Genomic DNA, 26,871 nt, shown 5'->3' with positions numbered 1-26,871 from the left:
TGGGGCGGAAGGCAATAACACCTGACTGGACTGCAATTTAGCACTGTTTCTCTGAATAGATAGCTTTCTCATAAATAACATCTACTAAAAATGTGCTTTATCACAAGTTACCAAACAGTAACAGCTTAGGGAACTAATTCAAGTTAGAACAATTTGCAAGTAGTTTAGAAATTCAGAAAGTTTAGCACATAGGTTAAAAATCTATGTGGCTTTTTTGTCTCAGATGGCCATCAGAAGTATTCAATCCAATTCTCTTGTACATTATTCCACAGCCATATTTCACACAGAAATCCAAGATGTATTGACAATTTGTAATATGAAAAACAAAAATATTATCAAGAAGCCACTGGCATCTTAAAAATTAAAGGAGCTGAGAGGGGGAAGAGGAAAATGATGGTAGTTAGTATTTTTTTTTAAATAAATGAGCCGTTCAATCATCAGGAAATATTTACCAAGAGCACTTGTAGCATCCTCAAAAAGATTTGATCGAGAAGTGTCTATTATACTGTGGTGGAACAAAACAAACATATTTAATATCTGTCCTATGAGTTAATACTAACAAGCATCCATCTGCTACCATTTCAGGAAAAAAAATTCATAAACACATTAATTTGTAAACCACTGAAATACAGATATTGCAGAACCAGATAACTATTTTGTTTTACTAGTGAATAAAGCTGCACCAATGCTAGACATCTGGACAAGGACTTTTGTGCCTGATGTAACCAGATATGATTCCCTGTTTACTAAATTGGATAGCTGAGAAAAAGTTTCTTTCTAAATACCAAATACCTTGCTATTGAAGGGGGAGGGGAGAAGGAGGGAGTATATGGGACACCTAAGGAGATCTCACATTTATAGAGTTCCATCAATTGCCTCACTAGCTATCAACAAAGTGACATGGGCTTAGCATGTTTACCAGCATACACAGAGCCAGGAAAAGGGCAGTCAGTTGGATCCAGGAGATAATTTATACTGCAATATTGGATGGCATTTCATGCTTTCTCCTTATGAAATCGTTTCTGGGTTCCACTGTTTTTAGTTAAGACTAAAACAAAATTATGTGCTAGAGTTTTTAGGTTTATTTTATTTATTTAACACATAGCAAAAATGTTAAAAAGGATGTCACAATTACATTCTGTTTTTAGATAATTTAATGCTATATTATTGAATGATTTCCCCCCGAGAGAACTAAGAATTATATGATTGTGAAGTGTATGATTAGAATAGAATAAAATAGAATAGAATGGAATAGAATTTTATTGACTTAATTGTGATTGGACACAAGGAATTGTCTTGGTGCATATGCTCTCAGTGTACATAAAAGAAAAGATAAGTTCAAAGTTACAATCATACATTTATTTGTGGGAGGAGATGGGTGATGGGAACAATGAGAAGATTAATAGTACTGCAGACTTAGTAGATAGTTTGACAGTGTTGAGGGAATTATTTGTCGTTAGGGGAACATGTTCTTGTGTCTAGTTGTTCTGGTGTGCAGTGTTCTATAGCATCGTTTTGAGGGTAGGAGTTCAGGAAGTTTGTGTCCAGGATGTGAAGTGTCTGTAAATATTTTCATAGCCTTCTTTTTGACTCGTGCAGTATACAGGTCCTCAATGGACGGCAGGTTGGCAGCAATTAAGACCATTTACAAGTCTAATACATAAACAATTATAATGCTGTTTCTACCCTAGCAACTAAAAGTTGAAGTCTCTTAATAATAAATCTCTACCTAATTTAAAAGCAAGCAAGAATCAACAAGTGTACAATGTGGCTTCAACAGCTAAAACTTTACACCACAAAAGCTTTAAAATAATACAGAATATAAAAATATGTTTTTACATTTTTCTGTAGCATACAGAATGGAAAAAAAAACATCTGTATGCTACATTGCTTTCAATATGAACTCAGATATTGACCGTGTTAAGAAGCCTAAAAATAAAGTTCGCTTTTGGTTGCAGACAGTTTTTAATATCCACTGCATTTAGTCTGAATTGAATGAGAAGCAAAATTCTGATTTCCAATGTTTTACAATACCTTTCTGTAGATGTTGGGCTGCTGGCTGCTGGCATTTCTATTGGTTTATCTGCGGGTTTTTCTTCTACAGTAGCACTTACAGGTGCAGATTCACATGCTGCAACTGGTGTTGAAGGGGTGGGTGCAGGTACTGAAACTTGTGCAGGAGCAGGAGTAGGAGTAGGGACTAGTTTCGGCACAGCAGCAGGTGTTGTAGAAGTAACAGTAGTGGTAGTATCATTTGACTGCTGTGTTGTAGTCGGAGATGGAGATGGAGATGGAGCGGCTGCTGCTTTGGGCTACAAAGGTGAAGAAGGAAAATTCCTAAATTATATCTTTAAATTCATCTAAAAGTTCCCTCTTTCCTAGTTTAAATTGTCTCATGTAAATGATGCACAACTTCTCACATGCACTTTCTCCAATAGAAATAGTCTGTACTCATAATTCAATGTGTCAACGATCCCTCTGAAAATGCTCCTCAAAGCTGTAAATCAGACATAGCAGATTGAAGGCCCAGCATAGTTCTTCCAAGGCCTTCCTAAATTCTTGTATAGTATGTACATGCCCTGAAATCTCAAAGCAGCCACAATAAGCTTTTAATCGGTTGCTTTACCATTTGAAAAAATAAATCCATATGCAGCTTATTATGATTTCCATAAACTCAATAAGAGAATTGGGCAAGCACATCTAAAGATGAATAATGCACGTCACAATACAAATATTAGTGATATTACTTAGCATGGGAAGAAAACATTTAGAAATATTTCTAATATTGCATTACCATGTTCTAGATCAGGGGTAGGCAAAGTTGGCTCTTCTATGACTTGTGGACTTCAACTCCCAGAATTCTTGAGCCAATCATGCTAGCTCTGGAATCCTGGGAGTTGAAGTCCACATGTCATAGAAGAGCCAACTTTCTCTACCCCTGATCTAGTGTGTGATCTAAACAAACCACATACATACATAGATATTTACCGTGTTTTCCCCAAAATAAGACTGAGTCTTATTTTCTTTTGACGCCAGAAAAAATGGCTAGGTCTTGTTTTGGGGGGTGTCTTACTTTCCCTCCCCCCAATGTAGCAGTAGGAGGCAAGGGGAGGAGCGACTTGGTCCCTTGTACCTTCTTGCTTAACATTGTTAGCAGCACCTTGGCCTGTGAAATAGCTGATCTGTGAGTGCATTCCTGCTGCTGTCTCCAAGAAACTTGGCAATTGTGGCTGCAAAAGCAGCAGGAGTGCCCACCTGCTTCCGCAAAACATCTGGTCTGCTGTGTGCTCCTGCAGGCGGCTCCAAGAAGCATGGCTTTTTTGCAGCTTTAATCTGCATGTGACCTCCCTTGAATCCTTCCCTTGGATCCTGCCATTCATCACATGTGTATGAGGGAGGATGGGCAGTGTGAGCACTAATTTGGGTTATCTTACTTTTTCCCGCCTTCTCCCTGCCCCCCAAAACCTTGTATTGTGGCTGCCTTGGGGGGGGGGGGAAAGACTGTGTGTGTCTGTGAGAGAGAGGAGAGAGGGAGGGAGAGAGACCGCACTGATCCAACCTCAAGGTGTTATCCATGGCTGGTGTCTCCTCCCTCCCTCCCTCTCACACACACCTCTACCCACCCACCCAAAGCTATCACATCCCTTCACTAATCTCCTTTCCAGCTCAGTTCTCTGCTACATCTGCAGGACAAGAAAAGTCTATGCAACTATTGTTAAAAAACATACAAGAAATTCAGACCTTCCAACTTCTCACCCAAAATAAAAATAAAATAAAGTCTCATGGAAGTTAAAAGGTCTTTTTTTATTGTAGTCCAACAGACTACTTTTCTTCCTCTGCATGTGGCAGTGAGAATGGAGATGGAAAGCAGATTAGTGGAGGGATGTGGCTGCCTTGGGAGAGGTGGGGTGGGATGTTAGAAATCTCTATCTCTCTCTCCCCCACACACCTACACACCCACAAAGTCCTTTTCTTGGGAGCTATGCAGAGATGCACATTCGCCCCGAGTCTGCGGAGAGGGACGGCATACAAACCTAATAAATTATTATTATTATCATCATCATCATCATCATCCCAGGATTGCAAAGCTGAAGGCTTCGGATAGAGCATCACCAGGAAAAGAGATTCCAGCATATTCCGGGATTGAAACATTGAAAGCTCGGAACGGGGTATTTTTGCGAACAGTTTGAAAATGAGGACGGGGAATTTTCCTTCCTCTCACCCTAGACTGAGGACAGGATAAGAGACAACCCCCTTCCCATTTTTTAATTGAGCCTGCAAAGCAGGAGGCCCCAGGCGCCTCACGCTCCCTTCAAGAACAGCCTTACTTGTCAGCAGCAATGGCCTAAGTCATTTATTCCACACGTGCTAGCATGAGCGCCCACACCCATAATTCAATGCCAGGGGAGGGCGAAAACAGCTTCCCCTGCCTCCCTTGAGGCCCTTTGGAGGCCAGAAAGGGTATGTTTCTCAACTTCTGGTGGTCCCGATAGACCATGTTTCGCCCTCCTCAGGCTGCAAAGGCTTCCCTGGAGCCGGTGGAGGGTAAAAACGCCCTCTCCCATCCCCTCGGAGGCTCTCTGGAAACCAAAAATGTCCTTCCAGAGCCTCTGTATGATCCAAAAATCAGCTGGCTGGCACACATGCACACTGCAGCAGAGCTAGGGCAGTGGCTCGCGTGCCAGCAAATATGGCTCCATGTGCCATAGGTTCGCCATCACTAGCCTAAGTTCTTGCCATGCCCCAGCCTCCACCTGCTCTCCAAGGTTAGATTAGACCTCTCACACATGGACGCAAGCACACACAGACGCACAAACACACAGAGAGAAGTTTGATCAGATCTCCCTCTGCTTCTGCCTTCCCTGCATATTTTAGATGGGAGATAAAACTAAATCCTGCAGCATCTCACAGCAGCCATGCAAACCCCAGCACAGGCAACAGAGCTATGCCTTCTTCCTTCCAAAACATGCCAGCATGCAATCTGAATAACATTGGCATCAAGCGGGAAGGGTGCCTGAACTCACAGCACTTTCGTTTGATTCAGGTGTTGTTGCTCACTTGGTACAGTAGGAGCTCTTTTCAGTGTTCAGGGACCCTCTTTTCCTTGGGGTTTCCTGCACACACAAACACTCCATGGTTTCTGCATCCCCAAGGAAAAAAGGATCGCCAGGAAAATCTGCTCCCCCATTTTCCTGCTGTTCTCCTTTCCTTGGGGATGATTTATGCAGAAACCATGGAATGCGTGTACAGGGCTGACGGGGTTGATGAGCATGGGGGGAGGGACTGGTTTAGATGAGTAGGGCGGGGCAGGAAAGCAGAATTGGATTGGGTGAGCTACTGTTGGCAGCCCTGCAGTGGGATAGACTGATGGAAGAAGGAAGTGAGATCGCCATTTTCAGCTTTGCACTCCAGCAAAGTGGCCATGAAGTGACTAGGGAACACGTTATTGATTCATGTCTTTAATGAAAGCATGGTACACACTAGCTCTGTTTAAAATCCTCATGAACCATCTTTCTAATGGGGGTAAGTTGAACCAGATGAAGACCATTAGGTGTGAGTTAAAGGTTTTTTTTACCTATTACAGAACACATACTCTGGCTGCCACCACTGAAATCTACACATCGTAACAGGGATTTATGGAACAGAAACACAGTCCAACAACAACAACAAGTTATCAGCAGATTTCAGTGAAAACGCTTGTTGATATTTGGGAGGCTGGGAAGGACCCCAAAAAATGGCCTTTAACAATCCATGATCATTAGGCAGAGTGTATACAAGTGGAGATGCCACCGTCTTGCCATCCAGTTTTTACTCCTCATAGAAGTAACAGTATTTTTCAGAGCATAAGATGCACCTTAGTTTTGGGGGAGGAAAATAGGCGTTGATTGCTTACCTGAACGCCTCTTCTCGTACGGTGAGCGGGTACAGCAGTCACATGGGTTGCTCATGTCCAATCCGGTGGAACTGAGCCTAGTATTAAAAAAGCTTGCCGGATCCGCCCCTTCCCCAGAATTCGCGAATCCATAGACTAGGCTCAGTTGTGAAGCTCTGTAGTGTTCAACTCTCATTGTTAGAGGAAGAAAGATATAGAAAGGTAAAGAAGACACATACAAGGGCGGGAAGTGACTGCTGTACCCGCTCACCGTACGAGAAGAGGCGTTCAGGTAAGCAATCAACGCCTATTCTCCGTACTGAAGGAGCGGGTCCAGCAGTCACATGGGACATACCCAATAGATGGTCCCTAGGGAGGGATTAGCTTGCTATCGTGTGAGATAACGGATTGGAGTACCCTTCTGCCGAAGGCAGCGTCCGCTGAAGCGTAAGAATCAATTTTGTAGTGCCTGATGAAGGAATTTGGCGAGGCCCAAGTGGCTGCTTTGCAGACCTCCTCCAACGGGGCTTGAGTCGCCCAAGCGGCCGAGGTGGCTGCGCTCCTGGTGGAATGCGCAGTGATGTTCCTTGGAACTGAGAGGGAGGCCGACTCATAGGCCTTAGATATAGTCCCTCTGATCCAACGGCCTATTACTGTTGAAGACACTTTGGCCCCCATGACTCTGGGATGATAGGCTACAAAAAGTGCTTCTGACCTCCGAAAGGGTCCTGTGCGTTGGATATATATTCTCAGCGCTCTGGTGAGATCGAGGGTGTGCCATCTAATTGCCAAGGGATGGTCTCGTTGGAGGCAGAAGGAAGGTAGGACAATATCCTGAGATCTGTGGAACATGGAACTGACCTTGGGTAAGAAGGTAGGGTCCAGTCGCAAGACTACCTTGTCCTGATGAAATTGACAAAGGTCCTGCCTGATTGAGAGGGCAGCCAGCTCCGAAATGCGCCGGGCAGAGGTAATAGCCACCAGGAAGGCTACCTTAAAGGATAGGTACCTGAGGGATGCCGATTTTAGGGGTTCGTATGGTGCCTGCGTGAGGGAATGGAGAACCCGTGGCAAATCCCAGGATGGATACCTGTGGACCTTGGAAGGTCTGAGGTTGGCTATGCCCTTGAGGAATTCCTGAACTTCAGGGAAGGATCGGAGAGGCTGTCTGCGGGGACCCCCTAGGACAGATGAAATGGCTGCCAGATGACGCCGGAGGGTGCTGGTGGAGAGTCCTTTATGGAAGCCTTGCATAAGGAAGGAAATAATTCTGTGTATGGGGATGCACAGAGGGGAGAGACCTTCCTGTAGACACCACTGGTGAAACTTGGACCACGTGTGGTCGTAGATTCGATTGGTCGAGCCCCTCCTGGCCTTTAGGATGACCTCCACTGAATCGGGGTCATGACCACGCAGTTCTAAATCTCTCCTGATAACAGCCAGGCGGTGAGGTGGAACCACTCCGGGTCTGGATGGAAAGAGGCCCCCTGCCGCAGCATATCCCCCGAAACGGGGAGTCGCCAAGGGTCCTGGACGGACAGCTGTTGGAGATCCGCGAACCAGGGCCGGCGGGGCCAATGAGGGGCGATTAAGATTACTCGGGCCCTCTCGGTGAGGACCTTGTGAATCACGTCCGGGAGGATTGGAATTGGAGGAAATGCGTAGAGTAGGCCTGGAGGCCATGGACTCCGGAGGGCATTGATTGCTTCCGCTCCCGGGGATGGAAATCTGGCATAGAAGCGAGGGAGTTGGGCGTTCGCATTGGTCGCGAAGAGATCCAGGACTGGTAGGCCGAATCTGAGGGTGATTTGATGGAACAGGTCTTGATGGAGGTTCCACTCTCCTGGGTCTATCGTTGCTCGGGATAGCCAATCCGCCTGGACGTTGAGGCTCCCCGAGATGTGATCGGCTAGGAGCGACTGGAGATGTTTTTCCGCCCAAAGGCCCAACTTGAGGGCCTCCCTCATGAGAGCCTTGGATCTCGTGCCCCCCTGTCTGCAGATATGGCTTTTTGTGGCAATGTTGTCGGTGAGAATGAGAACGTGCCGGTTGGGAATGCGAGGAGAGAAATGCTTCAGAGCCAGGGAAACGGCTCTTAATTCTAGCCAATTGATTGGCCTGGAAGCTTCCTCCGGGGACCACGTGCCCTGGGCTATCATCCCCTGGGCGTGGGCGCCCCATCCCGATAGACTGGCATCTGTGGTGATGACAAATTGATCCGGGCACCTGAACGGGGATCCTCTGTCCATGGCCGGAGACTTCCACCACTTGAAGGATCTGCGAACACTCAGTGGGATGACAATGCGTCGATTTGAGTTGCTGTGCCCCGATCTCTGAAAAGGCAACAGTAGCCACTGGAGTTCCCTAGCATGAAGGCGAGCCCAGGGAATGATGCCTATGCATGACACCATCTTCCCCAAAAGGGAAGATAGAGTAACTATGGATACTGAAGGATTAGATAAAATGTTAGAAATTAACTCCACTATACTGAGTTTTCTCTCGGGAGAGAGAAAAACCTGGGAGGATTTTGAATCAATAATGGATCCCAGGTGAGAAATGGAAGTGGATGGTTGGAGGTGACTTTTATCAAAGTTGATGGAAAATCCATGGTCCTGAAGGACTGACATGGTGACAGAAAGGTCTGTTTTCACTCTCTCTAGGGAGTTCCCATGAATTAAAATATCATCAAGATAACATAAAATGTGGATGGGAGACGCCCGGATATAGGCCGCCAGGGACCCCAAGAGCTTTGTAAAGACCCGAGGGGCCGAGGAAAGGCCAAATGGCATCGCCCTATACTGGAAATGCCTGCCTTGAAAGGAAAAACGTAAATATTTTCTGTGGCATTTGGCTATAGGAATGTGAAGGTAAGCTTCAGTGAGGTCTAGGGAGACCATGAAATCTCCCGAGTGAATGGCGGCCAAAATAGAAGACAAGGAGTGCATCTTAAACTTCCTATATTTGATGAATAGGTTTAGTTTCTTTAAATCCAAAATGGCTCTCCAACCTCCGGAGGACTTTGGAACCATAAATAGGATGGAGTAAAAACCTAGGCCCTTCTGACTAGAAGGGACCGGTTGAATGGCCCTGATGGACAAAAGATGAGAAATGGCCTCCTCCATACGGTTACAATCTGAGGATGACCTGGGAGAAGGGCAGGAAATAAAACGTTTTGGGGGAGGAGAAATAAATTCTAAAAGAAGGCCTGTTTGAACAGTGTCAATGACCCAAGGGTCCTTGGAGGTGAGACGCCAATTTGAGGCGAAATGAGCTAGGCGACCCCCTATGGGAATGGAGGTAAGATTACCATCTAGGTTTTTTTGAAGCCCTGTTAGAGGAAGCTCCCCTTTGGAAACGAAACCCTCTACCCCTGGAGTTCCTACCTTGGGAACGAAAGCGGGGGGAATACTGACCTGGAGATCTCTGATAGGAAGCCGCTTGATCTTGCTGGCGCCCTGGGCGACGAAAGGACTGCGTTTTGGTAACCTTTTTGGTGGTTGGACCCAAAACCTTCTTCTTGTCCGTGGTCTCCGTGAGGAGAGGATCGAGAAGATCACCGAAGAGAAGGTCGCGCTTTAAGGGGCCCTGGGATAACTGCCACTTTTGGCGAACTCCCGCTTGCCAAGGGCGAATCCATAGGAGTCTTCTTGCCGTTGTAGAGGCTGCAATTGACTTAGCAGAAAATCTAGTAGATTGCAAGGTGGCATCAGCCACGTACTGGGCAGCTGCAAAGACCTTGTTGAAGTCTTGTTGACCTCTCAAGTCATCGGGAGGAATGTGCTGTTGAAGTTGGCGAAGCCACAGCAGCATGGCTCTGGAGAAGAAGGAGGCCGCTGCCGAACTTTTAATGGCCCAGGAATCAGCGGTGAATCCTCTTTTGAGCATTTGCTCGATGCGCTTGTCCTCTGGTCGGAGGACTTCCTCCGCCTCGCCTGGCACAGCCGCTGCCGAGTGAAGAATCTTGACAGGTTCATCTGGTTTGGGAAAGGATAGAAGCTCTTCATAGGAAGAGGAAAGTTTATACAACTTTCTGTCCTTGGTGGAGGGATTAAGGCCAGAGGCTGGAAAATCCCACTGTTTGAGTAAGGCATCTTTAAACAATTTAGGCATAGGAATTACCTCGTTATCCTCCTGTTCCTCTGTGAAGTAAGGTAAATTCTCCTCCGGGGGATCAGTGGAAGTGGAGGCTTGTTTCTCCTGGGCCGCTAATCCCGTAGAAATTCTAGCTTTGAGGAGGAGAGATTTGAATAGTTGAGAAGGAAAAATAGTAATTGGAGGAGGGACTTTTATTTGGGATTCCTCATCCTCTGATAAGCCCTGAAAAGGGTCTTCATCCTCCTCTACATCCTCATATTCATCCTGGGAGGATTCTGAATCATCCTGAATAGGAGCTCTGACCGCTGGGGAAGAACCCAAGGGGCGGGAGGAACGAGAAGGAGGGAGAGGTAAAGGAAGCTCATTGATGGAGGAGAGTTTGGCATCAATGGCTTTGGACAACACAGCAAAAATAGATTGGAACTCAGGAGGTAAACTGGAAATATCAGCAGAAATGGCAGAAGAATCCCTAAAGGCCTGGGAGGATCCTGGCTGGGGGGAATCTTCAATAATATCTGGTTCCTCTGGACCTATGCCCCATAGGTTAGGTTGGGGTCTGTCTAGGTTTGGCTCATCCAGAGATAACACAGGGACCCCAGAAGGAGGCAGACTAGAGGCCTCTGGTGGGTCTTGACTACTGATTACTTGGGCCTGCACTTTCAAACGTTTTGCTGATTTGTCATGGATTTTTTGTAGGGCTAGGTCCCTTCTCTTCTCGGCCCTGGTGACCTTGGTCGAGGGGCGGGCCCCTGGAGAAGAGGAGGAAGAGGCCTGGGGGATACTAGTAATCTCATCGCCTGTAGGCCTGGCCTCTCTGGGACCTTTAGTTGTGCCTCTCTTGGGAAAAGTAGCCATAGTCTGACAATTAACAGAAGACAAGGCTGAGCCAATAACTGAATTATAAGGAGAAGATTTCAAGGACTTCCCAAGAGGAATGGATCCTGCTTCGAGGCCTCGAAGCTGCTGAAACGTGAGGACAATCTGGGCAAACCCAGAGTTCGTGCCCCCAAATCCAGCGGGGCCAGCCTCCCTAAACTTTGTAATTAAGTAAACCAAGGCACTCTGGTTGGAGGCTTAGCCGGTGGAGAATTTAGCCTGGGACCCCCAAGGCCCGCTCCCGGATCCACGCGGTGGACTGAGGCCTACGCGGCTGGCAGAAGGCCAACACGAGAGGCCTAGATTTTTAAAAAAGGGCGCGAAGGCCTTCGCGCCGAAAAGATCGCTCCGTAGAATTTCTTTAAGGGAAAAGCGATCGACTAAGTCCAGGAGACTAGAAGGCGTCTCACTCCGCAGGAGGTATTTTATAAGCCCTTAAATATTTTAGTATACAATAAATAAGCAATAATTCAATGGATAAATACTTGCACCAGGACCTCCAGGCCAAAGGATTAGAAGAATCCACAAGCGGCCGCAGGAATCGTAACCGGCAAAACCGCCGGGGGAAAACGAAACCGCAACTTCTCCCAAGGAAAAAAGCCGAGCCGCTTTTTTACTTTTTTTCTTTTAAACGGCTGGCGCAATTAGTGCAAGTAATTAAATAAAGACAATAAATCTTACTACTTTTTGAAGGAAAGATCGAAGGGAAGGTGTTAGAATGTTGAACGAGCTATCACAATACAACCGCAGGATATGCGAACTGAGCGAATTCTGGGGAAGGGGCGGATCCGGCAAGCTTTTTTAATACTAGGCTCAGTTCCACCGGATTGGACATGAGCAACCCATGTGACTGCTGGACCCGCTCCTTCAGTACGGAGAATGGGGGGGGAGGGGAAATCTTCCTACCAGGTATTTATCTGGCTAGCATCCTTAGTCTAGTCAACTGCAGCACATTATTTTATCTCCTGGTTAGGGCTGAAAAAAACCTTTTTTGGAGAGAGTAGCAATGAAAAAAGTCTGCAAAGATGTAAGGCTGCAAAAACCCTTCTTTGGAAGGAATACCAATGAAAAAAGCCTGCAAGCCCAGAAGACCTGGGGAAGATCGTTAGTGCCTTGTTAGGGCTGAAAAAAAAAGCTTCAAAAAAGCTACATTAGTAGTATAAGATGCACTCACATTTTCAGGTTCCTTTAGAGGGTAAAAAGCAGCATCTTCTTACGAACTTTTTCCTTCTTACGAACCCGCCGCCGCCGCGAAGCCCCGCCGCCCAGCTGTCGCTTTTTGAAACAGCCAGGGGGTTTCTCAGCGTCCTTCTGAACCCGAACGCCAAACCCGAACTTCCGGGTTCAGCGTTCGGGAGGCCGCCGAGAAGCCCCCCGGCTGTTTTAAAAGGTGACAGACGGGCGGCGGGGCTTCTCAGCGGCCTCCCGAACCCGAACTTTTGCTGAACTTCCGGGTTCGGCGTTCGGGATGCCAAGAAGCCCCGCTGCCCGGCTGTCACCTTTTAAAACAGCCGGGGGGCTTCTCGGCGGCCTCCCGAACGCCGAACCCGGAAGTTCGGGTTTGGCGTTCGGGTTCAGGAGGACGCTGAGAAGCCCCCCGACTGTTTCAAAAGGTGACAGCCGGGCGTCGTCGTGTTTGTGCAGGGGTTTTTTTCGTTGCACGGATTAATTAATTTTACATTGTTTCCTATGGGAAACAATGTTTCGTCTTACAAACTTTTCGTCTTAAGAACCTCCCCCGGGAACCAATTAGGTTCGTAAGACGAGGTATTACTGTACTTATTATATGCAGTATTCCAGAATGGAACAAAGATCTCCAAGAAATGACAGGATACTTCTTCGGGAAGCACAACACCAAGGTGTCCAAAAAAAACCCTGATGATCTAACTGTAGCTTATCAAGTGAAAGTGAATCAAATGAAGTGGAACTTCTGGCACTAGTGGGAAATGTTATACAGTGTTCCCTCGATTTTCGCGGGGGATGCGTTCCGAGACCGCCCTCGAAAGTCGAATTTCCACGAAGTAGAGATGTGGAAGTAAATACACTATTTTTGGCTATGAACAGTATCACAAGCCTTCCCTTAACACTTTAGACCCCTAAATTGCAATTTCCCATTCCCTTAGCAACCATTTAGATTATTACTCACCCTGTTTATTTATTAAAGTTTATTAAAAAAATATATTTATTAAAGGCAAACAAAAGTTTGGCAATGACATATGACGTCATCGGACAGGAAAACCCGTGGTATAGGGAAAAAACCCATGAAGTATTTTTTAATTAATATTTTTGAAAAACCGTGGTATAGACTTTTCGCGAAGTTTGAACCCGCGAAAATCGAGGGAACACTGTATATTAAAAAGCAGAACACTGCAATAAAATAATTTCATTTCATGAACATTCACATTTATAATAAAGCACAGAAGCAGAAATGTCACGGTTTGGAGCTGCTCTGTGACTTCAGAATTTGAACAATTTTCAATAATCAAGGAATAATGAATTCTAAATTATACCAACATATTCTACAGGAGAATGTTAGATGTATGTCCATCAGTCTAAAGGAAATAAATATGGATCATGCAGCACAATGATCCTAAATGCATCAGTAAATTATAACACAGCTGAAGCCAAAGAAATTTCATGTTTTGGTATAACCAATCCCTAACATCAACACCAAACTAAAATGTTCTCAGATGATATCAAGTGAGCTGCTAATGTAAGACACCTCAAAAGTATCAATAAGTTCAGAGAATTCTGCAAATGGACCCAAATCCCTCCAAGCCAGTACAGTGATCCCCCGTTTATTGCGTCCCCAACCATTGCGAACAGGGTACTTCGCTATTTTTCAACCCGGAAGTCAAAATACCATCTACGCATGCGTACCCACGGGCACGCATGCGTAGATGGCAACCCGGAGATCAGCTGCTGGGCGGCTTCCCTGAGTCTTCCCCCTCTTGCTGGCGTCAGCGAGGAGTTTCCCCACCGCCCACGCAAACTCCTCGCTGCCGCCCGCCCTTCGCCCGCCCACGCCGTTCATTCTCGCCGCTTTCGAGCTGAATCCGGGAGCGAATTCGCTCCCGGATTCAGCTCGAAAGCGGCGAGAATGAACGGCGTGGAAAAGCGGTTCCTTGCCGTTCGTTTTCGCCGCTTTCGAGCTGAATCCGGGAGCGAATTCGCTCCAAGATTCAGCTCGAAAGCGGCGAGAATGAACGGCGTGGAAAAGCGGTTCCTTGCCGTTCGTTCTCGCCGCTTTCGAGCTGAATCCGGGAGCGAATTCGCTCCCGGATTCAGCTCGAATGCGGCGAGAATGAACGGCGTGGAAAAGCGGTTCCTTGCCGTTCGTTCTTGCCGCTTTCGAGCTGAATCCGGGAGCGAATTCGCTCCCGGATTCAGCTCGAAAGTGGCGAGAATGAACGGCGTGGAAAAGCGGTTCCTTGCCATTCGTTCTCGCCGCTTTCGAGCTGAATCCGGGAGCGAATTCGCTCCCGGATTCAGCTCGAAAGCGGCGAGAATGAACGGCGTGGAAAAGCGGTTCCTTGCCGTTCGTTCTCGCCGCTTTCGAGCTGAATCCGGGAGCGAATTCGCTCCCGGATTCAGCTCGAAAGTGGCGAGAATGAACGGCGTGGAAAAGCGGTTCCTTGCCGTTCGTTCTCGCCGCTTTCGAGCTGAATCCGGGAGCGAATTCGCTCCCGGATTCAGCTCGAAAGTGGCGAGAATGAACGGCGTGGAAAAGCGGTTCCTTGCCGTTCGTTCTCGCCGCTTTCGAGCTGAATCCGGGAGCGAATTCGCTCCCGGATTCAGCTCGAAAGTGGCGAGAATGAACGGCGTGGAAAAGCGGTTCCTTGCCGTTCGTTCTCGCCGCTTTCGAGCTGAATCCAGGAGCGAATTCGCTCCCGGATTCAGCTCGAAAGCGGCGAGAGCCAGCGCCCCCCGGACCCCCAACCCGGGTTTGGGGGGCTGCTAGGAAGCCCTCCATGCCGGCGGCAAACAGCCGCGCCGCCCCCAATCTTCGGCTCCTCGCTAGCGCTGTGGGAGTAAAAACACCATCTGCACATGCGCAGATGGTGTTTTTACTTCCGCAGCGCTACTTCGCGAAAACCCGCTCGTTGCGGGGGGTCCTGGAACGGAACCCTCGCAACGAGCGGGGGATCACTGTATTGCCTATTGATGAAAAGGTTCAAGAAATATTAAAAAGGTAACATTGGTCACCAAATCTAAAACTTCATATATATTTTTCCAACAAAGGTAGTGAATGTTTAGTTGCAAGTAATTTGAGGTCAAAAACAAATCTCAGTGACTTACAAAAGCAATAAACCAAATATAATCATAAAAAATAAATATCTAGTTCAATATCATATCTTCCCTCATTTACTTTAATTTCTAATTCACCCTGTTTATTCCTCATACTCTGCATTGGTGTAGACACTTGAGTCCATTTTGATTGAGCTATGTTTACTGTCTATATAACCTGTGTTGTGCCTCTCTGTCTTTATTTTCTTGCCACCTGTTTGATTAGTGCACATGCTCTGGGCACTATTAAATGCTTGGTTTTGCTTGACAGCAGGGCTGATAATCTTACCCGCACCCTTATCTATGTTGCATGCACTGATAATCCTATTAATTTTAGATTGTTGGGGACAGAAATGCTCTGTATCAATTAATTGTTCAGTTTAAATGTTCATCCAGGAAATCTGTGAATTTAATACAAAGTAACTCAGTCCCTTTCTCTGATAGATGCAAACCATCTCTTTTGTATAGTTTTTCATTGGATCAGCTGCATACATGATTACTAATAAAACCAAAACCTTCCCTTTTATACCACTCCTTTAGACACACATTAAAGTCCACTACACGCTGGCTTTTTGTTCCTTATAAACTAGTAAAAACTCTGAAAAGATAAGCCTACAACCTATACTACTAAGTTTATAGCCCAAGTTCTGGAAGTCATTCTGCAGAAAAAGTACATTTTGGGGGACAGATCATTTGTGTCAAAATATATAATAACATCAACATCACAGTCCTTACTGGTATTCTTGACTACCTTAGGAATATGCCTATTGTCTCTGCTGGCACAACCTCCATATCTCCTTACAATTGAATCGCCAACCAGAAGGTGGCTTCTCTTTATGGATAACTTACTGCTCTGGTGTGACTGATGTGTAATACCTGATTCACACTTTCCCCTTTCCGAAGTAAGTTCTTCATCTCCTACCATAATCTCCTGTTTATTTATTATCACAACTACTTTGACCTGTCGCTTTAGAGTCCCTATTAAGGTCAGCAAGGGCACTATATCTGTTATGCTGGGACACAGAAAAAGCTTCACGTTTATGGTTCACAGCTCTCACCCTGCCATATTGCCCTTCTCCTGTAAGATCTTTGTAGTAGAGGGGGCTGATAGCACAGCAACTCAATAGAGTTGAATGGCTGAATTGGGCAGCTAATTTCTGCTTGGAGAGTACAAATTAGAGATTCTAGATATTAAAATTGTTCCCCTAAATGTTTGCTAACACATCTCAATGATCATCCAATGGACCTTTTAAAATCCATCTTGGTCAATTTAAAAAATGCTGCTGGGTGGCACAATAAAAATTGAGACATTTCTCCATTTTGACATCCTTGCCTTCATAATATAATATAATATAACCCCAAGCTCAGATATGTATGTGTCCAATTAAATTTACTTTGTGTGTTCAGCCCACACATTTCCTTCTTCTTCTGATGCTTCAGCTCCTGCAATTCCTCAGTAAACCAAGGAGCATAGAACTGACATATAGGGAGAGGCCACTGAGGGCAATCTTGTCAAGAGCTCTCACTGCATTCTTATTGCAGAAGAGGACCAAGTTCCCAACAGCTCTCCCTTCAGATTTCTGGGAAAATCCAAATACAAGTTGTGAAAACCAACTGGACTCCATCAGAATCCAGAGTGGATTATTTAAATAGATCCAATCACTTTGTGGAGTATCAGTGCACCCCAGTCATTAGGATATGATCTGTCTGTATCAAGAGTAGATATTAGCTCAATGTATTCAATAAAGACATGAGACAAAAATAGTTTTTTGTGTTGGTTGTTTAGATAACTAAAATTTCTATGAAGATATGATATAGGTAGTCCTTGACTTACGACAATAGAACCCAAAATTTCTGTTAAGTGAGACATTTGTTAAATGAATTTTGCCCCATTTTACATCCTTTATTGCCACTGTTGTTAAGTGAATCACTGCAGTTGATAAATTAGTTAACTTTGCAAGTTAATCTGGTTTCCCCATTGACTTTGCTTGTCAGAAGTTAATCACATGATCTTGGGGCACAGCAACAATCATAAATATGAGCCAAATTCCAAGCATATGAATTCTGATCACATGATTTGGGAATGCTGTAAAGGTTGCAACTGTGAAAAACACTCATAAATCATTTTTTAGTGCTGTTGTAACTTTGAACGGTCACTAAATGAACTGTTTTAAGTTGAGGACTACCTATACCATAGGTCATAATATATAAAAAGAACAAAAAGTTCACAAACTTTCACTACTGCAAGACATTTAGTAGTATAAAACAGACTGTATCATGATTCTTTATTAATCAAGTATATCTCCAGAAAAACAATGTTAACAGCAAAACAGTATCTTCAAATAAAAATATAAACAATAACTTACTTTTGTTACCATAACCACCACAAAATTCTTTTCATCAATTTTGTATTCATTAAGAGCAGTATCATCATTAAGTATTTTACCTGGAAAATTAAAAAGATAGTTTATATAATGTCAGCTTTAACATTAAATATCTTCCCGTTAATGTAATGAGTTACTCATTCTATGTAGAAATCTACAGGTGGAATCAAATAGCATCAATTATTTAAATCTGATTAACCATTTCATTATTGTTAGATTAATGTCCTTTTTATTTTGCAAAATTCAAGCCAGCATTCGTTAATGGTCCCTCCTATATTTTTCATAACCTTCCCCTTTACAAGTACAGTCAGAGCAACTTCAATCTTCAATTCCTATTATTATATATTAATTAAAAATATTTTCCCAGATTATATTATTTGTACAGTACTAGAGAAATTACTGTTATTGGACAATTACTCCAACTTCATGCTGTGCCTCTTTGTACATGTGACTTATCAGCTAGGATAATTTTGGATACAAATTTAGTGTTTTTGAAGACAAATATACAGATGTAGCCTGCCTAACCTATTATAGGCACAGAGCATCTCCCTGTATGTGGCCAGCAATTTGTTAATTTTTATTTCACATTTTAAGAAAGATGCATTTTTCCACAAGTTTTATGAAAAATAAACAAATTGGTCCAAACAAAATTCAAAGGGAAACATCCCAACTTCAAGGGGTAAAACAACTGCAACTGCTGGAATAGGTTAAAAAAACTCTTACCATCAATTACAATTTAACACAGCTTATTCCCACATTATTTTCCTAATGAAATATTCAAAACGCACGTGCTTGATTCTGATTCTCAAAGGGGCAGTTCAGGCTCAATAGAGGAGGGATGAGAGCACCATTGGGGGGAGGGTTTTGGGGGGGGACATACAGGGCTTTATTTATAGGAATTATAGGACTGAATATAGTATATATATTTTACTAAGAATTGGTAATTATTTGTGAAAGATATTTTTTCATTGTGCTCTTTGGGAGAATACATGCCAGCTGCTCAGCTGTTTTATGTTTAGTGGAAAAAGTATTTTTGTTACAAATAGCAATAGTACTTAGATTTATATATCACTTTACAGCCCTCTCTAAGTGGTTTACAGAGTCAGCATATTGCCCCCAGCAATCTGGGTCCTCAATTTACCAACCTCAGAAGGATGGAAGCCTAAGTCAACCTTGAGCCTGGTGAGATCTGAACTGCCAAATTGCAGGCAGAAGTAGTCTGCAGTACTGTACTCTAACACACTGCACTACTGTGGCTCACAAAAATTGAAAAATGGAAGATAATTATTATGGCTAAAATAAAATGTAAGTTACCTAATGTTAATCAATCCATTCTATGTAATCAAAAGAAAATAGGATTAAATTTCACATCAAATTTCACATCATTAATTACATATTGCTTCTCCAACCATCCCCATAAAAATGTCATAATTACATTACCTGCATATATTAATTTTTGGCCAGCTACTGGAAAAGCATCTTTGCCCTTTTCTAACTCAATCTTCTCTTTCAATGCTTTCACCTACAATAAATATTTTTAGTTAAAAGTTTGGTAGGTTTCACATAAATCATTAGGATAAGAAATGTGTTTATGTTCAAAATGCCAGCAAACACTTGATATACTGTATTTTGTGTTAGCTTAACAATAAACCAATTGTAACCTATGTGACTATACTATACAAGATAAAATTAAGCATCAGAAACAAAGTTTTCCAACTTCAAATCCATATACAGTAAGCAAAAAAAAGTTGCCTTTGAGAATACTGTAACACACACATCACTTAATTCTTAAAGATTGGTAATCTTGGTGAAGCCCCCCACATTACTGCACCTCAGAAAGGCAGAGGCACCTCTGGGTGTCTTTCACATGCACCTGCTGCTCCTCCCTCGACATACCCCTTGCCCCTTACCTCACACTCCCTTCAGGGGTCATCCCAGTGTTGGAGGAATTTTGCAGAGGACCCTAGTCACCATATAACCTCAATTGAGAAAAGAATTATATGATCCCAGAAAGAAGAGTGTGATGGCTCGCGTGGTTAGGAAGCTGGACTGAAAGTGAGCAAGCCTACATTTGGGACCCAAGTGCCACTACATGGTGGGGTGAGGTCTTCTCATTCGTTCCAGCTCCTTGAAAAGGACATTAAAGGAACCACACAGCTGTCCCCTTGAGCAACAGTGGATCACTAAGTAATCCTTTCAACCTGAAAATTCCTGACATAAAGGAATTTTCAGAAAGCTGCATGTATTTGTCTCCAAATATCCCAGTTACAATTCCTTCATTTTTCCAAGTCCAAACAAAGATACTGATTCAGTTTGCCATTATTTTCTATCACAGTACTACAAAAAAAAAAGTTGAGTTTTGTTCTGTTAGGACACCAAACTCTTCAATTCTATATTGCTGGAATAAAATCCAAATAGAAATATTTTATAAGTAGCTTCAACACTTAACTCTTATTAATATTCTATGGAACCCAAGGAGTTCTCAAACTTTGTAATACCAAGACCCTCTAAAACAATAAATTAATCTATATGAATTTCCATCAATAAACAAATGATTTAACTGGAGATAGGGAAGGTAAGAAATAAGAATAGTCCTTGACACATAACCATAATTGAACCTGGAACTATGGTTGTAAATCGAGGTGATCATTAAAAAGATTATGACGTGACTGCATCCTATTTTATATCTTTTGTTGAAGCTGTCATTAAATGAATATAGCAGTCATTATTCAAAAATAGTGGTCATTACAGAATGCAGCAGTCATTGTTTATTTTATTTATTAAACTTCTATGCCACCTATCACGCGGGAGATAACTCTAGCTCACTTATATTCAATTAAAATGCACTAAAACATTAAAACAAATAAGGATCTTAAGTTTAAAATTCAATTACGTGAACCAACCATACCCAACCACCATTTTTGTGCTGCAAACCTAGAAGCAAACACCAATTTCTGACAAAAACACATAGATTGTAGTCAGATGACTACAGGCTGCTGGAAATGGCCATAAATTATGAAACCATAGGAGGGCTGCCATTGAAATTTCAAAATTGCATTGTTAAGTAGCTTTGGAGAGGTTCACTGTAACTTTGAACAGGTGCCAAGTGGTTGGTCATAGGTAAAAACTACCTGTATTATAACTTTAATAATTATATTTAAATCTATCTATTACAGACCTCAAAATTTACAATCAGCCTGCAGCAGGTTGACACACAAAATCAAAACAGAACAAGTTTTAACAGTGCTCTCATGCTGCCAGATGAGAACTGACCAGGTTTTTTATTTCCTTTCTTCTTGACTTAGACTACTATATCAAACATGGGTGATGTACTACTACTTACTGCTGCTGCTACTACTACTACTACTACTTGAAGGCATCCTGGAAATACCAGGTGTGCAAGTTACCTTTAAAAAAAATTAAAAAACCTACAAATCAACATTTATGTACCCTTTCAAAGAAATAGGCATAAAATCCCCAGGAATTCAAATTAACAAAAAAAATTACCTTTTTAATTAGCAATGTTATTACAAATGATGTACTTGAAATTAAGACAGGAACTTGATAAATTGTTTATTTTTTTAATTTTACATTTTATGCATATTTGAAAATGGATCAATAGAACTATTGAGTACAGTATTTTAAAGGCAGTAATTTACCTTGAACCACACAATGGGTTCTGTAGAATAAAGTTTTGCCTCAAATTTCAGAATGAACTATTAATAAAAATGTATCCCCAGACACAAATTTCAATTTATAAGGAAAACAAAGGACTCTCAACAAGGAAAACATTCATAGATGACAATACTGTATTTGTTCCAATACAATTTAAACCATCTCCCCAAGTAATTAAGTCACATAGTTATTAGTGGAAAATTATTTTTAATCTGTTAAACAATACTGGGAAAATTGTACAGGGCCATGCTTCATAACAGAAGCTTTTAATTAATAGATCACAATATTCTATTAAACCTGGCATGAAGCATTAAAAATACAACTTTAGTACTTGACCCACTATTCAGGATATATTTGCTAACATTAACACTGAATATGAAATCAGGATTTAGAAGATTCAGTTTCATGAGATTTAATGAGTGGCTCCGGCAAATTACTAATTCTCGGAGTAACATTTCATACATTCATTGTGGCAGAAAAATATATATGTAACTTTAAAGAAAATTGATCCACTAATCTATATTTCTGATTATAGAGGTAAACCAGAAAGGTTTTTAAGTTTTGCTGCTACCAAAGCTAAAATTGCATATATGGTCTATATTTCAAAACATTTTAAATAAACAAAAAACAACAGATATTCTCTCTGAATACTGCGCATAGATATGAGGTGAATAACACATTAACATTTTGACAGCTTTGCTGAAATTCAATCTCCTGGATCTAATTGAAATCCTACTAACTGCAACATAATTTTGCAATTTGTGCAACATTTTGCAAAATGAACTTTCTTGCTGACATTTGCTAGAATTTCAAATATCATTCTTGGAAGAGAATCCCAAGAAGAGAGGAGATATGTGGATATGGGTGTTTGTGTGTAAACATCTTTCTTAAGTTTTTAATGAAGGTGTTTATACACAACTCCAGCATTTTAAACAAACTTGTCCTTGCTCAGACCTCAATACAAATATGTGAACAAGTCTATAATTAAACATAAACTAAATGCAGTAGTAAATTAAAGCATCTTTATCTGCCAAACTCCAGCTATTGATGATAAACATGCAATGTAAAATAAATAACATATTAAACCATGCTTTTGTGGTTAAATATAACACAAAAAACTTTGAATAACTTGTTAGCACCAGAAGTAGTTGAAATCCAAAGTGCAGGAGAGCTACATAATAATAATATGCATCAAAGCTATATTTTTTAAAATTTCTAGGCTGTCTGATTTTTGACTCACAATAAAACGAAATCAAATCATAAAATATAAAAATAATGACAGAAGCAAAAAAATAACAATAAAAGAACAGGCACAATGAAGCAATTGGTCTCATTCTCTCTCCTTGAAGACATGAGTGAAGAGCCAGGTCTTCACAGCACTTTTAAACAACAGCAGAGTAGGGACCATCTGGTTCTCAGGGGGAACTTTGCTCCAAAGGGCAGGCACCGCAACAGATAAAGAACGCTTCCAGGGTCCTGAGAGATGAGATTGTTTAATCAAAGAAAACTGGAGTGCATCAACCTTGCAATATCAAATCAGAAAGCAGATGTTATGGGAAACAGGCAGTCCCTTAAGTAACCAGGCCCTATATGATGCTAAGAAATTACCCTCTGCTACTCAGATATGCCAATAAGCTTTACCTCCAAATGCCCCATTTAGTGTATCTAATACAGATAGTCTTTAACTTATAACCACAATGGTACCCCCAAAATTTCTGTTAAGTATGAGATTTATTAAGTGATTTTTTTGCCCAATTTTATGACTTTTCTTGACACAGATGTTAATCGCTGACTGCAGTTAATCAATTAGCAACCCGTTGTTAAATGAATTTGGCTTCCCCATTAACTTTGCTTGTCAGAAGGTCGCAAAAGGTGGATGACATGACATTGGGACATAGCAACTGTCATAAAACAGGAACCAGCTGCCAAGCCTCTGAATTTTGATCACACAGATGGGTCAGAAGGATGCTGTGAAGGTCATAAGTGTTAAAAACGGTGGTGACTCACTTTTTTCAGTGTCACTATAACTTTAAATGGTCACTAAATGAACTATTGTTAAGCATATTCTCCGGCTCCCCTTGAACAATGCCAGAATAAGAGGGCTAAAGCTGGCAATACTCATAAAACTGAAAGATATTTGCTATTATCTCGCTCAGGAGTTCGGTATGAGATGAAGGAACATAACTTGATTACAGAAAATATGACTTCAGCAACAGAGTGATCAATGCATGGAATCTGATTTGTGGTTTCTTCCCCAAACCCCAAAAACTTTAACCTTAGAATACAGTCGACCATTCCTAAGAGGTCTGTGCCTACCGGCCCTGTCCTACTCTCCAAATTTACCTATACCTACTTGTTTTTGTTTATGTTCATACCATACTTATCTTGTACAAGTTTTGACAAATAAATAAACAAATAAACAAACATCATGGGGATAGCTCACTAAACCAGCCATTGCAAGTGGAGGACTAACTGTATTAAAGACGCTTTATTTCTTCCAGATCTCAGCAAGAATGTGCTTAGGCAGCATAAATCAGCAGTTTTTACCTCCAACGCACACTAGTTTTACCTACGTTATTCCGATGTGCGGTGTCCTTTGCCTGTCCGACTAAAGACAACCTCTTTCACCTTTTAGGAGCGAAATCAGGCCTACCTCCTTGGCCCACCTAGTCCCGCAACGCGGCCTATTTGCCAACATACCTCGCCGGGGGGGGGGGGGAGAGGAGAAAAAGAGAGAACGCGCGCGCGGTCCCACGCGCATTTTGCACCCCCGCCCTCCCCGAAATAACGCAGAGTCACGGCATTGAGAGAGTCCCATTCCACGACGCCACTCGGCCAACTCCCCACTTTACAAATCGGCTCATTCTGCACCACGCGGTGCAGTGGGGGGCGACAAGAGAGGGGGAGGGGGAAATGGTGGCGAACGTTGAGTTTAAACGTCACTTCCCACCGAGGGGAGGGAGAGCAGGCGAGGAGACCCCTCTCTTTTCGCCAAAGGACGCCTCCAAAGCTGCGCCAATGCCTGGCGCCAAAGAGGAAGCCGCAAGCCTCGGGTCGCCCGGAGAGGCCTGTGCGGCGGACGTGCCCGCTTGTTCCTTTTCTCTCCTCAGAGCCCCACGATTCTTTTCTGTGTGAGGCCCTCCACGATTCCAAGGGTCTCTCTCACACCGTCTCATTGGCTGACAGGCCCCAACTTTTCGAGGCAGAACTTCCTACCTCGCTGCGGAAAATGGGCCTGGGGATCCCCGTCTTTCCCAATGCGGGCCTTCCAATCGGCCCCTTCACCCGCACACATACACCCGCACGACGATCTCCAACCCGACCTCTCGCCCCTCTTTTCCCCTCAGGCCGTACGTACCGTCTCGTCGCAGTCGATGTCTATTTTGAATGTTTGCTGCTGCAGGGTCTTCAGAGTGATTTGCATGGCGGCGGCGGCGGCAGCTGGCCTCTAGGTCCCGGCGGAACCTAACCCCCCCGCCCTGCAGCTGCCTCAAGACTGGGTGGCGGCAGCGACAGTTTCTTTCCCCCCCACCCCCCCGGGATCCTCTCACTGCTCTCCGGCCTAGCTAGGCTTAGGCTACGGTGAGAGAAAGGGGGAGGGGCCGGGGGAGGAGCCAATCCGGAGCGAATGCCGTATTCTCGCGCGCCGAAGGGGCGTTCCCCCACTTCTCGCGCTCCGCTCACGGCCCCAAAGGCAACGGCTGCTCCCGCCGAGCGACGTGACGGCGGTGACGCAATCGCCTCGTGACCTCCCGCCCAAGCCCCAGGTGAAAGGCTTGGTGGAAAAAAAGTGTAGAGTGCGCAGGAGCGAGCGAGAAAATACGGCCTCTACACCCGCCCGCTCTTTCCCGTCCGCCCAGTGCGGGGGGGGGGACTGCGCACGCGCTGAAGAGGGTGGGTGAGGGGAAAAAATAACGACTGAGGGAAGTTGGTCCCCGCGCTGAAGCGGCTCGGCGAAAGAGAAGCGGGAAGTCGGCCGGCGGTGAGGCGAGGAAAGCGGTCGGAAGGAGCGCCTGAAACCCGGAGAACATTTTCTCTTGCTTTTGCGGACTGAGTACCGTACTCGCATTGTGACCACCGAGTTATGTTTCCTGAAAGGAGGAGGGAAAAACCCCTCCCTTTTATAGTTCACGCGCTTTGCTGTCCTCTCAATGGCGAGGGGAAAACTGCTCTGTGAGGGAGACGTTCGGACTGCAGCCCTTGTACCCGTTTGAGCGGTCCCTCCGTCCTGTGGCTTCGTACTCTTAAGCGCCTACGATTACTCTGCAGAATTTTTCCCCCTCGCTCTGGAGTTTTTAAGCCGTTCACGCGGGGGTGTAATTATGGGAGACCGCTCAATTTATAGACCCGTCCCCTTTGGGCAGTTTCCAAATTACATCCCGTCTTCTTGCAGTCGCCCTGAGCTCGTCTGTGTTAAGCAAACCTTTGCGATTGCAGTGGCTTGATGTATTTGACAGGACTCTGGTGCCCAACCCAGTGTTAGGATAAATCAGTTTACTCATTAACAGGATTTTTTTTTAAAAGCCCTGAAGTTTTTTTGGTTTTGCAATGTATTAGTGCAATGGCTTAAAGTGTGTTAAAAGTATTTACTTTTAAAGTCTAAAGGTATACTTTGCCTTTTGGTAACGATTGTTTCTGAGCGTATTTGTAGATTACTTACAAATGGGTGTACTTAAAATATATAAAATATACAATATATTCTTCCTCAGCTAGTGGACTAGTGATGGACTCCCCTATGGGTATGGTCAGGAACGCAGTACTGATAGCAAAATTTGGAGCTCCACCCAAGAGCACCCAATTTGCACTGAATGATGTTGAAACAAAATGCATATGCCACGCCCACAGTGTGGTAATAGAAATTTTGGTAGCCCATCACTGTAGTGGACTATATTTGTACATTTGGCTGTGAGCCACCCTGAGTCCTTGGGGAGTTGGGCGAGAGATAAATCCAAATAATAAATAAATAAATATGCCACTCTTGCTAGCTATTTATTTCAAAGCTAAACAAGCTTGCCACTCACTAGGAAGACATTAGATTTGTATACCATTGCAAGGAGGGGGGAGATCTTACAAGGCAAATAGCAAGTCACTTATAAATTGTTATCAAGACAACTACAGGGCCATGGCCATGAAGTCACCGGAAATCAAGTTGGACTCAAGGAAGACTTTTATATCATTTAATGTGTTCTTTATGATGGGAATGAAAAATTGGACTTCTCAAAGAACTTATGTGATTATTACAAGCAGGATATATTTTAGTAATATAAATTCCAAGATGGGATACAAGTAGAATTTGGTTATGGGAATGGGGGGTGGACACAAACTGCTGTGATAGAATTTATAGAACTGCTGTGGTTTTTCTAATAGGATTGAGAGCCAGAGTCGAATAAGAGATATAACAATAGATAGATCTACATAGCTGAAAATTGTAAAGATTGGGAAAGCAAAGGATGAATTTTAAGAAGGTGCCAGGAAAATCTGTGTATCCTTTGTAGGAAAGTGATGGGAACCTAATATGTTATACTGTACTGTTTTTTGGAGGACTGATTTTCTATAGGTTGGTTGCACTTGTGCAATATATACTGCTCAAAAAATTAAAGGGAACACTCAACACATCCTAGATCTGAATGAATGAAATATTGTCATTGAATATTTTGTTCTGTACAAAGTTGAATGTGCACA

The 26,871-nt window shown here is 43.5% G+C and overlaps 1 protein-coding gene across 1 annotated transcript in view; it reads right to left on the bottom strand.

The window, feature by feature from the left end:
* Positions 1–25,261, bottom strand: part of RAD23B (RAD23 homolog B, nucleotide excision repair protein) — a 32,426-nt gene extending 7,165 nt beyond the window's left edge. The window contains exons 1-5 of the mRNA XM_070742400.1: positions 24,548–25,261; positions 18,955–19,036; positions 17,497–17,576; positions 2,035–2,312; positions 453–505 (exon numbers count right to left, since the gene is read on the bottom strand). Coding sequence (XP_070598501.1) covers positions 453–505; positions 2,035–2,312; positions 17,497–17,576; positions 18,955–19,036; positions 24,548–24,613 — 559 coding nt within the window. The 5' untranslated portion in view covers positions 24,614–25,261. The remainder of the gene's footprint in view (positions 1–452; positions 506–2,034; positions 2,313–17,496; positions 17,577–18,954; positions 19,037–24,547) is intronic.
* Between the last annotated feature and the right edge of the window lie 1,610 nt (positions 25,262–26,871).

The sequence above is a fragment of the Erythrolamprus reginae genome, chromosome 2 (genome assembly GCF_031021105.1).
Source record: "Erythrolamprus reginae isolate rEryReg1 chromosome 2, rEryReg1.hap1, whole genome shotgun sequence".
Classification (NCBI taxonomy): Eukaryota; Metazoa; Chordata; class Lepidosauria; order Squamata; family Dipsadidae; genus Erythrolamprus; species Erythrolamprus reginae.
The sequence above is the reverse complement of the archived record's forward strand: the minus strand, read 5'-3'. Positions and strand labels throughout refer to the sequence as shown.